Raw genomic sequence first — 14,807 nt, forward strand, 5'->3', positions numbered from 1 at the left:
AGTGGGGGGGGAGGCTCTGCGGGGTGGGGGTTAGCCTGTGGAGCAGGGGGGCTCTGTGGAGCAGGACAGTGGGGGGGGAGGCTCTGCGGGGTGGGGGTTAGCCTGTGGAGCATGGGGGGGTTCTGTGGAGCAGGACAGTGCGGGGGGAGGCTCTGCGGGGTGGGGGTTAGCCTGTGGAGCAGGGGGGCTCTGTGGAGCAGGACAGTGGGGGGGGGACTCTGCGGGGTGGGGGTTAGCCTGTGGAGCGGGGGGGGGGGGGCTCTGTGGAGCAGGACAGTGGGGGGGGAGGCTCTGCGGGGTGGGGGTTAGCCTGTGGAGCGGGGGGGGGGCTCTGTGGAGCAGGACAGTGGGGGGGGAGGCTCTGCGGGGTGGGGGTTAGCCTGTGGAGCGGGGGGGGGGCTCTGTGGAGCAGGACAGTGGGGGGGGAGGCTCTGCGGGGTGGGGGTTAGCCTGTGGAGCGGGGGGGGGGGGCTCTGTGGAGCAGGACAGTGGGGGGGAGGCTCTGCGGGGTGGGGGTTAGCCTGTGGAGCGGGGGGGGGGCTCTGTGGAGCAGGACAGTGGGGGGGGAGGCTCTGCGGGGTGGGGGTTAGCCTGTGGAGCGGGGGGGGGGCTCTGTGGAGCAGGACAGTGGGGGGGAGGCTCTGCGGGGTGGGGGTTAGCCTGTGGAGCGGGGGGGGGGCTCTGTGGAGCAGGACAGTGGGGGGGGAGGCTCTGCGGGGTGGGGGTTAGCCTGTGGAGCAGGGGGGCTCTGTGGAGCAGGACAGTGCGGGGGGAGGCTCTGCGGGGTGGGGGTTAGCCTGTGGAGCAGGGGGGCTCTGTGGAGCAGGACAGTGCGGGGGGAGGCTCTGCGGGGTGGGGGTTAGCCTGTGGAGCAGGGGGGCTCTGTGGAGCAGGACAGTGCGGGGGGAGGCTCTGTGGAGGAGAGCGGGGAACGGGGAGGGTAGGACGCTGTTGGGAACAGCCCGTGTCAGGGTGCCGGGGCTCGCGGATTGGCTGGGGCTCGGGACTGGGCCGAGCGCTGGCGACGTTGCTGTCGCTTTGTTGCTATTTCTCGGCTCGGTTTCGCTTTGCCGGCGCAGCAGCGGAGCGGTGGCAGCGGGGTCCGGAGCCTCCTCTCGATAGGCGGGTGAGTGGTGGCCCCGCACACGGAGCTGGTGTCCGCGCAGGCTGCCGGGCACGGAGGCGCCCACGGGCTGTTTGCCCGGCCTGCTGCTGGGGTCCGTAGCGCCTGGCGGAGACCGCCCGCGGGGGGCAGGGCCGGCCCCGGGAGCAAGGAGGGATGCGTGCTCCCGGGGCTGCAGCGAGCCTCAGGGAACCCGGCCTCTGTTCCCGGGTTTGTCACACGGTTCCTTCCTGTGTGACCTCAGCCAAGTCACTTCAGTGGGTGCCCCAGGGCCGGCAAGGGGGTTAACGCTGCTCCCCTCCATCAGAGGGCTGCTGCCGGCTGGAGTAGGGGGACACTCCGTTACTGTAGCCGCGCTCACACCTGCTAACGTGCGGGGAACATGATCCCATCGAGCGGGAGAGCAGCAACGGAGTGCAAAGTCGGATAGACTACAGGCCTTGCTCATGCAGTTTAAAGCTGGACACTACCACGGTGAAGAAGATCATCCTTCAGCTTGAAATTTTGTTCACCTGTTATTGCAAATAACGTGCTTATAACTGACAAAGCTTAGAGGGGGGAAAACAAGCTTTTTGTTTACCATGGGCATTTGACAGCACATATAAAATTGTTCTCTGTATTTGTATTCCATACAGCATTAGGCAACAGAAAGAGGTTTGTAACAAAAAGGAAAATGTGACTGCCAAACCAGAAGGAAAAAAGGGCAATTGCAGTGACTGAAATTACTTTTAATTCCCCTTTTTTAAATGAACCGGCTTCTGACTTTTCTTCAGTGTAGATCTGAACACACAGGGACTGAAGTTAAACAGCAAAATGAAAGTGTGGCTGGAATTAGTTGTACAAAAATGCAAAAAGCAGCAAAAGTATCTCTCAGGTATGGGGCAAATAACAAAACTCACTCACCAAGTGGTCCAGAACAGTCAAGCTACCAGGAGTTTATGTTACTCTTCCTTTTTTTTTTTTTTTAATATATGAAGAACAAGTTTGATGCTGAGTACCAATCGCTCCTTAGAGATCAGGGCTTATTATCCAAATTGTGTTTTGTTTAAAAAAAAAAAAACAAGTCTTTGACCCTTTTCACTAGGGTTTGAAATTATGTAAGAATGACTTTAGAAATGCAGCTCTGAGCTCTGGGTGGGTTGAACTTAGCACGACTGAGGGAGGAGAAAAGGAACAGAAGTGGCTATATGCCACATTGGCAGCCGCCTCGGGTATTGCATAGCCTCAGCTATAGGTAGGGAGAGTAGACAAGCAGGAGTGTTGAGTTGTGGAAGCGTAAGTAAGTTTCAGGGGCTTGTAGACTTTGCAACTCAATTGACTTTGGGTTGTGGGATTTGTTTCATTTTAAGAGTTAAAACGAAACAATCAAAATGAAAGGTTTAAGATTATTAAAAGAAAGAGAGAAGTTAAAGTGAAAAATTGCCAGTATGCATCCTTCTGGAGGCCTGAATTAACTTATTTAAAAAGAAAGGAATGAAGTGAAGTTAAGCCCATCCTTTGCACAAAGCCTGAGCAGTGGAACTTCATGCTGGGAATAAAATCCATTCCCCACATGCACCCTACCAGGGGGCAGGCTCTGGCCGAGTAACAATGACTGCAACTTGATCCTATCCTGTTATACTGACCACAGCCCCTCTGCGTCAGCATCACAAAGTATTCCAATGATTGGATTCACAGTCACAGATCCAGGGGTCCTTCCTATGACCCCAAACCTCTCCTTGAGTCAGTGGAAAAACCCTGACCCTAGTACATGGAAATACAAAGCCTCTTCCTTTGCCTGACAAGGTATTGGAAGCAGGAGCCACAGAAGAGCTTACCTCTATGGTATTCTACCCTACAGTGGGTGCAGATGTCTTGGCTAAAGCGTTTAAGAACAGATAGGGAGATTTCAGCCATGCAAGATGACTTGTAAATGGCAGCACAGATCCTGCAGGAACTATGCTGCCTTGAGGGAGCTCCACAACAAAAACACAAAAAAGTCACTACTTTACAGAACTGGACCTTCCCATCTCTTCAGATTCCCCAGATACATAGGGTTGGGAACCTGCATCACCTGCTTCCTCCGAGACCTGAGTTTTATTTTTTAGTACCATATCCCTTTCCTAAATAAATACACACAGAGGGTTACAACTTGGTCCCAAGATTTTAGGAGGGTATAATGAAGGAACATTGAATTAAGAACATAGTACACCTCTACCCCGATATAATGCGATCTGATATAACACAGGTTTGCATACAACGCGGTAAAGCTCTGACACGCTGCTCAGAGCAGCGTGTCAAGGGTGCCAGGGCCTGGTTGGATAAGGGGCAGAGGGTCTCGGGGGCGGTCAGGGGCTCTCTCCCCCCCCCCCCAGGGTCTGGGAGGCAGGAGCTGTGAGGGGGGCACTTTGGGGGGCTCCGCAGTCCCAGAGTGGCCCGGGGCATTAGTGGGGAGCTGGGAGCAGCCCGCTCCGCTTCCCTCACCCCTGCCCCAGCAGGGTCACTCGGGGGGAGGGGGCTCAGGGGAAGGGAACCCCCCCGCACTCACCGGCAGAAGCGGAGCAGCCCGGCCCCAGCCCGCTTCACTCCACCAGCTCCCAGCCGCGGTGCTCTGCTTCCTGCCGCAGGTGAGTGCGGGACCTTTCCCCAACCTCCCCCTCCACCGACATGGCTGGGTCCGGGGCAAGGAAAGCGGAGCGGGCTGGGGCCGCGTCGCTCCGCTGCCGGTGAGTATGGGGGACGTCCTTTCCCCAACCTCCCCGCACTCACCGACGGTCGGAAGCAGAGCAGCCTGGCCCCAGCCCTCTCTACTCCACCAGCTCCCAGCTGCAGCGCTCCGCTTCCCACCACAGCGGGGGGCGTCTTTTCCCCAACCTCCCCGCACTCACTGGCGGCGGGAAGCGGAGCGCTGCAGCTGGGAGGTGGCGGAGTGGAGCAGGCTGGGGCCACGTTGCTCCGCTTCCGGTGAGTGCCTGTCAGGGAGCAGGGGGGTTGGGTAGAGGTGGGGTCCTGGGGGTGATTAAGGACGGGTCTCTGGAGGGGGCGGTCAGGGAACAAGGAACAGGGGGGCCAAAGCAAGTTCGATATAACGCGGTCTCACTTATAACGCATTGAGATTTTTTTTGTCTTCTGAGGACTGTTATATCGGGGTCAAGGTATATAATGAAAAATGAAATGTAAAGATCTTGGATACTTGCATACCTTTTCAAAGAGAACATGCACAATTAGAGAAATCACTTTCAGAGGGATTTAGGAGCCTAAGTGACTTTAAAAATCTAAGTCAGAAGGGACCATTATGATCATCTGACCTGCATAACATAGGCCACAGAGTTTTGCTAAGCGATTCTTGCCATGACCCCATAATTTCTGGTTGAACTAGAACAGTGATTGACTGAGGTTTACGAGCCACAAGTGGCTCTTTAATGTGTATGGCTCTTCGCAGCACATGATATTAAAACACCGATTTAATTATTAAATCAGGATGCTTTTACTATGTTATTAAACATAGCAGGTTAGACAGACACCTGTCAGATCACTTTGATTGATCAGTCCATCAGCACTCACAGAGAGAGCACCGATCACTAGCCAGATCTCCATCACCCGCCGGCCAGGCTGTCAGTGGCACCAGACAGCTGATTGGCATAGTGCATCACAGCCCAGAACCCCTGAGTAATCTGCCAGCCTCAGCCTCCCAGGTAGCTAGGTAGGCACACACCACCATGCCCAACCCTGTCAGAGACAGTCTAGATAATTCTTAGTCCTGCCTTGAGTGCAGGGGCCTGGACTAGAAGACCTCTTGAGATTCCTTCCAGTTCTATGATTCTATTAACCAGTTGTAATTGATAAAATAATAATTGGTCAGTAATTTTGCTGTGAGATTAATTATATATTTCCCATCATACTGTTTAAATATGAATATATAATACTATAGTAAATGAAACAATGAATTCGCCCTACTGTGGCTCTTTTGGGCAATGTTGATTGCTAATTTGGCTCCTGAACCACTGAAGTCATGAGTGTAACTGAGCTAGAGCATCTCTTTGAAAGACTCACTTATGGAGAATCGACTACATCTGTAGGTAACTTCTTCCAGTGATTAACAACTCTCACTGGTAAAAATTTTCACCGTATTTCTAGCCTGAATTCGTCTCACTTCAGCTTTTGTGCCTTTTGTCTGCTAAATTAAAGAGCTTTCTAATATAAGAAATCTTTTCCCCGTGTAGGTACTTATAGAGGTGATCTTGGATAAGATAAACACCTTGAGCTTCCTTAGTCTCTCACTGAGGCAGGCTTTTCAGATCTCAGCTCATTCTTATGTCTCTTTTCTGAACCTTCACTTGAGTTCCCTGACCATTTTTATGGGTTTGCAGTCACATTTTTAGGTCTCATATTCTTCATTCTCCTATTGATGGGTTAAAAATTCATACATGCAGAAGGGGAAATTGAATGTGAGACCTCAGTCCTGCAATATACAACATGCAAGCAGCCTGCTACTCCTACACAGAGCCCCATTGCAAGATCTACGACTGCATAGGGGAAACAGATCTCTATGCAAAGTGCTGTCAAATGCACAAAATTACAAATTGGTCAGGGATCACTGTTATAGAATCTTAAATGTTAATTATAACAAAAATAGGTAAAAGTTTTCAAAGAGAAGTGTGATTTCTTTTTTAAGTTGACTCTCCATTAAATATGTATATTTTACAAATTCTTCTTTGCATCGTACCGTTAATCAGAGCTGGTTGGGAAAGGATGTTTATTTCCATGCAAATTAAATTGTCAATGTTTTCTTGAAATTTTGGGGAATTTCTGAAAACCCGAGAACCAAACATTACTTGTTTTTTTTTTTTTTTTTTTTTGACAAAAACCTGAACATTTTCTATGAAAATAACTATACTAAATTTGGGGGGGGTGGGGTGGGGGGGGAATTAAAAAAAAACATTCCCCATCAAAAATAGCTCTACTCTTAAATATCTTGTATTGGGATGTAGGTATGAATAAGATTGGTGTAATTTTATTAAACTTCATTAATCTTGATTCCACAGGATGACTCAGTGGTATCAGTTGCAGCAACTTGATTCCAAATTCTTGGAGCAAGTACACCAGCTGTATGATGACAGCTTTCCCATGGAAATCAGACAGTATCTGGCACAATGGCTGGAAAATCAAGACTGGTGAGAGCAAAGTGCTGTAATGTGTATAGGAATTCACCATTAAATTAGTTGACTGGTGATGCCTTTGAAAGTTATGGTGCCGATGGCTCTCATTGATAACCATGCATGCATATCCGAGAACAAGGTTACCTCTGCTGTACAGTGAGAGCAAGCAGACACTTAGGGCAGCAAACTGTTCAGTAAATTTTTATGAGAGTGAACATTGGGTGGTGGAAACAGACATTTAGTAGTTGCCTATGTGGCTGCTAGTCACTGTTTCCCATGGACTTCCTTCCAGCACTTACCAGTCTGGTCTGGGCCTATTGGGTAGTGCTGCTCAGGGGTACACAGCTGGTTCCCTGTTTGGTTTGTCTACCAGAGAGAGATGGACAATTATTATTAAAGGGATATATGGGCCAGGTGTTTAGCTTCATCTCCACTAGCAAATTGAAGTATTGCTAAAATCTCTAGAGAATCTTTTTATAGAGCTTCATTAACATGCAAATGAATAGATCCCACTTCCAGCTCCTCAGTATAGTGAAGATTAAGGAAAAATACATGAGCAAATACACAATGTTGCAAGAGTAACCCTAGGAAAAAAAGCAAAGGAAGTATTATTCATTTGAGATGAGAATCAAGGAATAAAAGGGTTACAGAGAGTGGAACTGAATGAAATATACAGATGCCTATTCAATGCTTTTAAAAACTAAGACCAGAATCTGAAAAAATGCATTCACTTAAACTGATATTTTAGAAAGATAACAGTTGCATTGAATATTAAAGATGCCTTAAATATCCTAGGGAGCATGCTGCCAACAACGTTTCATTTGCTACAGTATTGTTCCATGACCTGCTGTCACAGCTAGACGATCAGTTCAGTCGGTTTTTAATAGAAAACAACTTTTTGTTGCAACACAACATCAGGAAAAGCAAACGTAATCTTCAGGTATGTGTGTAACTTGTTTGGATTCACACAGGCATACGCCTGTCATTTTATTAGGGTCTTATTTTATTCAAGAGAATATTCTTCTAACTTAAACACAATCAAGTTAAAGATTATACCCCCTCTGAGTTTTTTTTCTTAAAAACTTATGAATGGTACAAGTAACTCCTGAGTACTATAGCAGTTTAAAGAAATGATTTTTTTTCCAGTTTACTATGTTTATTTGGTAGCACTTTGTACAAATTCTTTACTTTTTCACATCTATTCAGTTTTCCAGGCATTTGTGTGGGGGTGTTATGCAGCAACAGGGGGAAAAAAAAAAAAAAAAAAACATTTTTCAAAAGAAGTTATGGAGCCACAAAAAAAATTGCAGAGGGACTTTGGTTAAAAGAAATTTCACCCATCCATTTCTTTTAAATTGACTTGATTTCAGCAATACATTAAATCAACTTGTACTTTAAGAAAATAGGGAAGGTGGGTTTAATAGGTGTTTTCCAGATTCTTTTTAAACTAGATTCCTGCAAACATTTTATAATACAGTTCTCTCATACCTATTAAAAACAGTAGTCTGAGAGTTTGCCTGTGAAATAACATTGTAGAGACTGTACCAAGAAACAAATCCTAATGAAGAATCTCAGTGAAAAGAGCAAGTGTTCCCTGCACATGTTCTGCAGCCCCAGGCTCTGTAGGATTATACCAAAGAAATGAAAGTGGTTTATATTATGGAAAGGATCAGATAACATGTTAGTCTCCAGTAAAGTCAGCAGAGACAATAACAGTTTCAGTAATTTGGTTGACAGTGGCAAGTTATAACGAGTAAAAGCCACAGTACTAATGACAATGTCATACTGTAGGCAGAGAAACATGATACTGAACTAAAGAGGAAAGGGAATAAAGCACTTGGGGATTTATATATTGTAGGACACTGCAGAATGTGGACCTAGAGGATTTTATTAGTTAGTGGATTCACTGGGCACAGTCCTGCCTTCCCGCCGCCAGCTCATTCTTCCACAAGACTGCAGCTATTGCGGAACAGTGCTCCCTAGTGCAAAGAGGGTAGGAAAGCCTACTGATAGCCGGACCTCCTCGGTCCTTCTGTTCAGCCAAGCTTAGGATAGTGCAGCTGCCTGTTTGTCTTGCTATCTCGCAGTTGGCCCCGTACAAGCACTCTGTACACATTTCAAATGGTAGGGTTAGACTTGTGCCAAGCACTAACTGGGTTCATATGCAGCAAGGAGCCTTCCCGAGTGCCCCTGAGCAGAGCAGGACACAGTAGGTTCAAGAACCATGTAAAACCAGCACCTACAGCAGTACTAGACTTCCTGAAAGTGGGTGGGCAGTGGCCCTTGGGGTGGATGAGAGGGCATTGGATTCTGCACTCTTGGAAAGGGTGACACAGCCGTCATGCTTCCTGTAGTTCTAGGGAACACTGTGCCTGACCCGATAGCTCTTGCGGAAGCAGTGCATCTCCACACCACATCTTGGCTCACGTTCAACCGCCACATGCTAAGCTTTTTGCCAGTCAGTTTCATCAAAGACATGAGAACTGGAGTGTTTGGTGTGTACTAATAATGGACTATTTTAATGCTGTGCAACCAGGATCATTTTCAAGAGGACCCAATACAAATGGCAATGACAATCTTCAACTGTCTGAAGGAAGAAAGGAAAATACTGAGCAGCGCCCAGTTGTCAGACCAGGTAATTCCTTCTTTCTCTTTAGCTGCTGCAGTTCCAGCCACTCAAACAGAGTGACAGATTGAAAGCAGAACCATGTGTGCTTTCTCCTCTTGCCCATCACCTCCTGTTTTAAAAGAGGAAGCTTGATCAGGTCTATCACAAACATCCACCGCAGAAGATGTGGTTTGTTTTAAATTGTTTGCTTGCCTAGGCATAGTTTAAAGAAAAAGAAAGTAAACTTTTTCCCTGTGATGGAATTCAAGGCCTCAGCTGCCCTTATAGTCCAGAGCTAGATGAGACTTACGAAAAGAAGCCAGTTTGTGTATTATTCTTACATTTGACCTAATCAAAAGTAAATATGAGCAAGCTAGGCCACTTTGAGTCCTTTATCAAAAAGTAAAACACCACAATAAAATCCAGTTTACAAAAACAGTTTATACCACTGCTATGATAAGGATAATATTTAAACAACCTTATCAGGTTTTATTATGACTCAGCTATAAGACTTGCCTTTGCCCTGCCAGTGCTTCCAACATCAGTGGGATTCTAGCCTCCTTTCTTTCTGCAGTGTACCCCTCTGCCTGCCCTGTGGGGACCACCTGATCCTTCCTACTTTTCTGTAGCTTCTCTCTGTGATCTTGATGCAACAGTCTCTCAGCTTTTCATTTGCTCTCTAAATATGTCTTTACCATCTTGTGTTTTCAATGGAGCCCTTCTCTGCCCATAAATTAATAGGTAAAAAATTGAAAGGAGCCACGATGTTCCTTTCTTCACCTATTAGAGTAAATCTCCTTGTCTTTCCTCTCTTTTTTCCTGGGACTAGTCACATTCTTTGGTAATAAAGATTATAAAAAAAACCCACACTGACACATTTGGTGCAGACAAAGTGCATACTGCAAAATGTAGCACTTCAGTTATTAGGTAGTAATAGATTACTTACTTGTGATGAATCAGTACTTTGGTGTTACAGTGTACTGGAATGGGCCAGTTTTGGATTGTAAGTTATATAGATGTAGGAAGCCATTGTGATAACACACAGAGTTCTATGTCATAAAGCCAAACTGTAAACATTCCAAGCACACAGGAAAGTCCCTTACCGTATCTCAAATCACAAACAATAGGCAGGTAGCTTTCATGGTCTGACTTAAAGGGACGTTTTGATAAGTTTATGGGATCATATACTTCTTGGAAAACCATTAAATACTGAGTTAATAACTGCACAAAACAGTAGTTCTTACAGCACATATTATGTAAAAGTCATCTACGGTCTGAAGTGCTTTGCTATACCTATTTCATTGATAGTGTACTACTGGATGGAGAAGCAACCTGCCCTTCAAATGTCCTGGCTTTTAAGTAGCATTAACTACTTAAATTATTTTTGGATTCAGTTTCAAACAATTACATCTACCTAAGATATCTTGCTTTATATTTTAGATGCACAAAAAGTCAACTGTATACCAATTTACAGAGTTTTTTGTACAAATGCTTGCCCTATTCTTACTCTTCACGTATATGCACATTAAAAGTCCAACATCGGTACCAACTCTTTATTATAAAAAAAAAAAAAACCCAGCCTTCTCAGATGTTACATTTTCTTTATATTATGTCAGAAAAATATACAAAATACAATCATTGCTTGCCAAAAACAAGTCACAGAAAAAGTATATAAGTTAAGAAATGATATAAAGTACAATGTGTCACCCAAAAAGCAAAGTTTATATATTTTCACACACACCCCAGTCCCTTTCCTTATTACAGCCTTCCTCTATTTTCAGTTATTTAAACCTAATTCTTTGACTATGATGTATATAACAATTGCTCATGAACTATCAGAACAAAGTGTGCTCTGTTAGAGGCTTCATTATGGCATCAAATACACTGTAGCTTGTGTTAATCAAAACCAAAAACCCAATATTTTTGTTTTTGTTCTCCTCTCTACTGCAGATGCAGGTGGGGAACATACAGAATACTGTAATGCTGGACAAACAGAAGGAGCTGGATATGAAAGTCAGGAGTGTGAAGAACAACGTTGTGGTAAGTAAAAGTCAAAGTGGGACTCTAGGCTTTGCTTGGAGATCTACATTTATTTTTCTAACAGGAAAATATTTTCAGTGTCTAAGTTGTGAAAGGGCAATCATGAGTTCAGCAGAATGTTTTTCAGCTTTTTACCACTAGTTAAATGTTTTTAAAACTTTACCTTATCACTTTTCAACAGTACTGAGACGCAGGATGTCCACAATGCCTGTCATACTGTGGCTGGAATCAGATTTTTAGTTTAGTCTTAGCTATACCAGATTTCCCAAATTTCAAACACAGCAGGAGAAAGTTTTAAAATGGGATGGATGGATAGAGAGTTTAGATTGTCAGATATCTGACTATCTGAAGCGACACTATAGAAGAAAGGAGGTATTTTGAGAAATCATATATAGTTCACTAAAAAAAAAAAAAAAAAAAAAAAAATTATTAGAAGCCAGATCGTCAGTTTTTATAAATCAGACCTGCCTCTACGGCTTTTCCCTGCACGTTTTTTTTGTTTTGTTTTGTTTTTAAATAACTTCTTAATCTTGGTTGATAATCTTCTGTAGGACAAATCCTGTAGTGCTTACTATGACTTTCCTGAGAGTTTTCCTGAGTGAGGGCTGAAGGATTTGTCCCAAAATCTTTAAATGCCATTCATTGGTCAAATTATGCCTTTATGTCGTGCACGAATTTTCCTCATCTCATTGAAGTTGTGTGGGACTATGCCAGGTCAGAATTTAGCCCCAATTTATTACAAGTGCACTTTCCATTGGCAGAGAAGGCAGTGATTAATTTGTGGATTTTTCTTACTACCTTCTTTTTGCTTTGAGCAGAGGGTTGGACTAGATGACCTCCTGAGGTCTTTTCCAACCCTAAATCTTCTATGATTCTATGATCTCTAAGTAGCTGGTACCACACGATTGCCAATCATAAAAGTCTCAGATGATCAAGTCTGTTTGACTAACTGTGTTTTACAATGTTGATGCTTTGTAGGAAGTGGAACAAGACATCAAGACTCTAGAGGATGTGCAAGATGAATATGACTTTAAATGCAAAACCTTACAGAACAGAGGTGAGATTCATCCATAAGAAATCTTAAGTACAGTACAGAAAACAAATTCTATCAGATTGTACCAGAAAGCAGGATTTAGAGACAGCCAAATTCAGAGATAATGCAAATGATGGGGTAATTTTACTTGTTCTTCCTTCTTATGGTATGAAAATTCATCCCTAAAATATTTCATCTCACAATGCCCACTGTTATGTAAAGTTGGAAAGCCAAAATGTTCTTGTGTCCTTTGCATTGTTACTAGAAACGCTAACTTCAAAACCCCATGAATTTTGAGACAGTTCAGCTGTAGATCCTCTCTCTGGAGCTTGGGCTTCTCCCTGCTATTGTGTATTCGCTGCATACATAAGTAATTTTATTATGAAATTACCTTATAACCTTAAATAGAGATGCACTTGTAAACCTCTCATATATAGAGAATCACAAATTGAGATTACATATTCATTATATAGATCCCTGTTTTCAGTCAGTTACTAGTTTTTGAGATAAAAATTCTTTGAATGGGCTGAAACTTGACTTACTTGGTCACTGCTAAGGAGTTTTTCCCTAATATCTTAGTTTGGAGGAAGTACGGATTTCTGTTTTTGAGTTAGAGGAGCTCTCTCTTCTCTCCCCTCCTGCCTCCGCAAAAGGCCCTGATCCTACACCATTTAAGTTAATAGGAGTTTTGCCACTAACTTCAGTAGAATTGGGACCAGAGTGATTAAGGTTGGTTGGTTCTGTTCTTGAAACATTCTAAAAAGGCCCCATTTTTCAAAACCAAAGTTGGAAAGTGACTAGCCATTAATGAGGATTTGTCATCTTGCATGTTTTGAAAACCGTTGGCTTCTAAAAAAACAAAGTTACTGTTTAACAAACAATAAATTGTTTAGTGTTCGCAAATACAAAGAGTGTTGAACTGAAGATGGGAGCTATCCAGAGAGAATTGCATGCCACTGTTCTATTTAATTGAACTTTCAATATCAAAGATGGCGAAATGCTTCATTATGTGACTTGACTGGTTCTCCTGGCATGAGTAAGGGATGTAGGACTGGGCTATTTGTTCAAAAGTAGAACTTGGGAGTTTTTAATGCTTGGAAAGATATTCAAACAGCACAGTACAATCTAGACACTGGCCAGTTGAGTAATTTTGGAGATTCCCTTGTCTAAATCCCTCATGAAGCCTGGGTGTGAAAGTAATTGAGAACTACTGAGCTTTTAAATTAATCATTTCAAGCAGAAGAAAGGATGTGGTTTTCCCTTTCTTGAAATCTGTCAGCAGTTCCCAAGTAACAAACAGGAAGAGACAATGCCAGGCTTTTCCCTCCAGCCACTATGTTCCTCAGCACTTTGTACTCACTCTGCTGCCATCAGCTTCTGCAGACTTCTGAATGTCTAACTGAAGTAAAACAATTTCCCCCGCACTCCCCCCCACAAAATATTTCTTATTCTATTGTTTGATTTTATTTTTACAGAAAATGAGACCAGTGGAGTGGCACAGGATGAATATAAGAAAGAACAGCTTGTCCTCCAAAAGATGTTTCTAACACTTGACCTTAAGCGAAAGGTGATGCTCCAAAATATTTTAGTTGAAAAGATGCACATTTGTTCTTTGGCTTGGCTTATCATAGGATATAAAAGAACCATGGTTTTAAACGAAGAAGCAGCTTGATTGTTAATACCAGTTTAAATGTTCTTTTGCCCTTTGCATTGTTATTGGGAGTCCAAACCTCTTAAAGCAATTGCACTGCTCCTGTTTTAGGATTTTTCTTACTAAATCAGCCTTTTCGTTTTGAACACTTACTTAACCAGCTAAAGCTGGTGCAATGACAGGAAAGGAAATGTGTCATATCTCATTAGTCATGCTAGAAAGTGCTGTCTTTTTTGTTTGTTTAAACCTTTCTTAAGTAGTCAAACATGTCTTGTAATAGCGTGAGCCCCAATTCTGCAATGAGTCTGTATGGGCACCTGGGTCCACTTGCATAAAGGTCATGCAGAATTGTGGATCTAAGGTTAGTCGCTTGGGAGAAGTCAGCGGTTTAGTAGAGCTTTGTCTCTTCTCTGTGTGAAGCAAATACTCTGCTGGTTGAGGAAAAAGAGCAGCTCTCCAAGTTCATGTTAGCAGAGTAGATTTTCTATTATTCAGAATTCCTTGCAAAATTTTGTGAGATGCAGCATTAATTGATAAAGCAAATAATTAAATATACTTAAAATATAACAATTAAACAGAGGAATCTGATATTCTTTTTAGGAAGTGGTGAGCAAAATAATAAATCTGTTGAATATATCAGAGCACACACAAAGTGCTTTGATTAATGAAGAGCTTGTTGAATGGAAGCATAGACAACAAATTGCTTGTATTGGTGGCCCACCCAATGCCTGCCTCGACCAGCTACAAAACTGGTAAGTCTCATCATCACAGTTGAACTGACCCCAGGGATTTTGAAACATGCCACGAAGGAAGGTCTGATAAGTAAATATATTTGAAAATGGGCATGCTTAGAGAGAGAGTATTTTGGCTCACAGTCAATTTTTTTATCCAGAAGAGAACCAACAAGCATATTTATTTCACTGTGCTCTTGAAAGTTATATAATAATGTCTTGTATTCATTCTTTCCGAGGAAGTCTGAAGAAAACATTAACTGCCTTTCTTGTATAACTTTCTGTACGTGAAGTACAATTTGCCTTTTTATGTTCCAGAGGCCAAATTGAGCCTTGGTGTTAATGTTGAAGTCCACTAGGAAGTATTTGTTCTGATAAATGTAGTAAATTGACACTTAGTTTTCCCATCAAGGACACATTACAGCAGAACCCCATTTATCCGATCTAATTGAGACAGGGGTCAGATCTGATAATCCCGAGAAT

General features: G+C 43.6%; 1 protein-coding gene across 3 annotated transcripts in view; it reads left to right on the plus strand.

The window, feature by feature from the left end:
- The first annotated feature begins 1,014 nt into the window (after nucleotides 1-1,014).
- The window catches only part of STAT1 (signal transducer and activator of transcription 1), a 39,775-nt gene continuing 25,982 nt past the window's right edge, over nucleotides 1,015-14,807 (plus strand). The window contains exons 1-8 of one of the 3 annotated variants that reach the window (XM_054043408.1): nucleotides 1,015-1,126; nucleotides 6,148-6,276; nucleotides 7,057-7,201; nucleotides 8,798-8,896; nucleotides 10,820-10,909; nucleotides 11,888-11,966; nucleotides 13,418-13,509; nucleotides 14,194-14,345. In XM_054043408.1, coding sequence (XP_053899383.1) covers nucleotides 6,149-6,276; nucleotides 7,057-7,201; nucleotides 8,798-8,896; nucleotides 10,820-10,909; nucleotides 11,888-11,966; nucleotides 13,418-13,509; nucleotides 14,194-14,345 — 785 coding nt within the window. In that variant the 5' untranslated portion in view covers nucleotides 1,015-1,126; nucleotide 6,148. The remainder of the gene's footprint in view (nucleotides 1,127-6,147; nucleotides 6,277-7,056; nucleotides 7,202-8,797; nucleotides 8,897-10,819; nucleotides 10,910-11,887; nucleotides 11,967-13,417; nucleotides 13,510-14,193; nucleotides 14,346-14,807) is intronic. The other 2 variants (XM_054043407.1, XM_054043409.1) reach the window with 2 other exon arrangements.

The sequence above is a fragment of the Malaclemys terrapin genome, chromosome 11, assembly GCF_027887155.1.
Source record: "Malaclemys terrapin pileata isolate rMalTer1 chromosome 11, rMalTer1.hap1, whole genome shotgun sequence".
NCBI lineage: Eukaryota > Metazoa > Chordata > Testudines > Emydidae > Malaclemys > Malaclemys terrapin.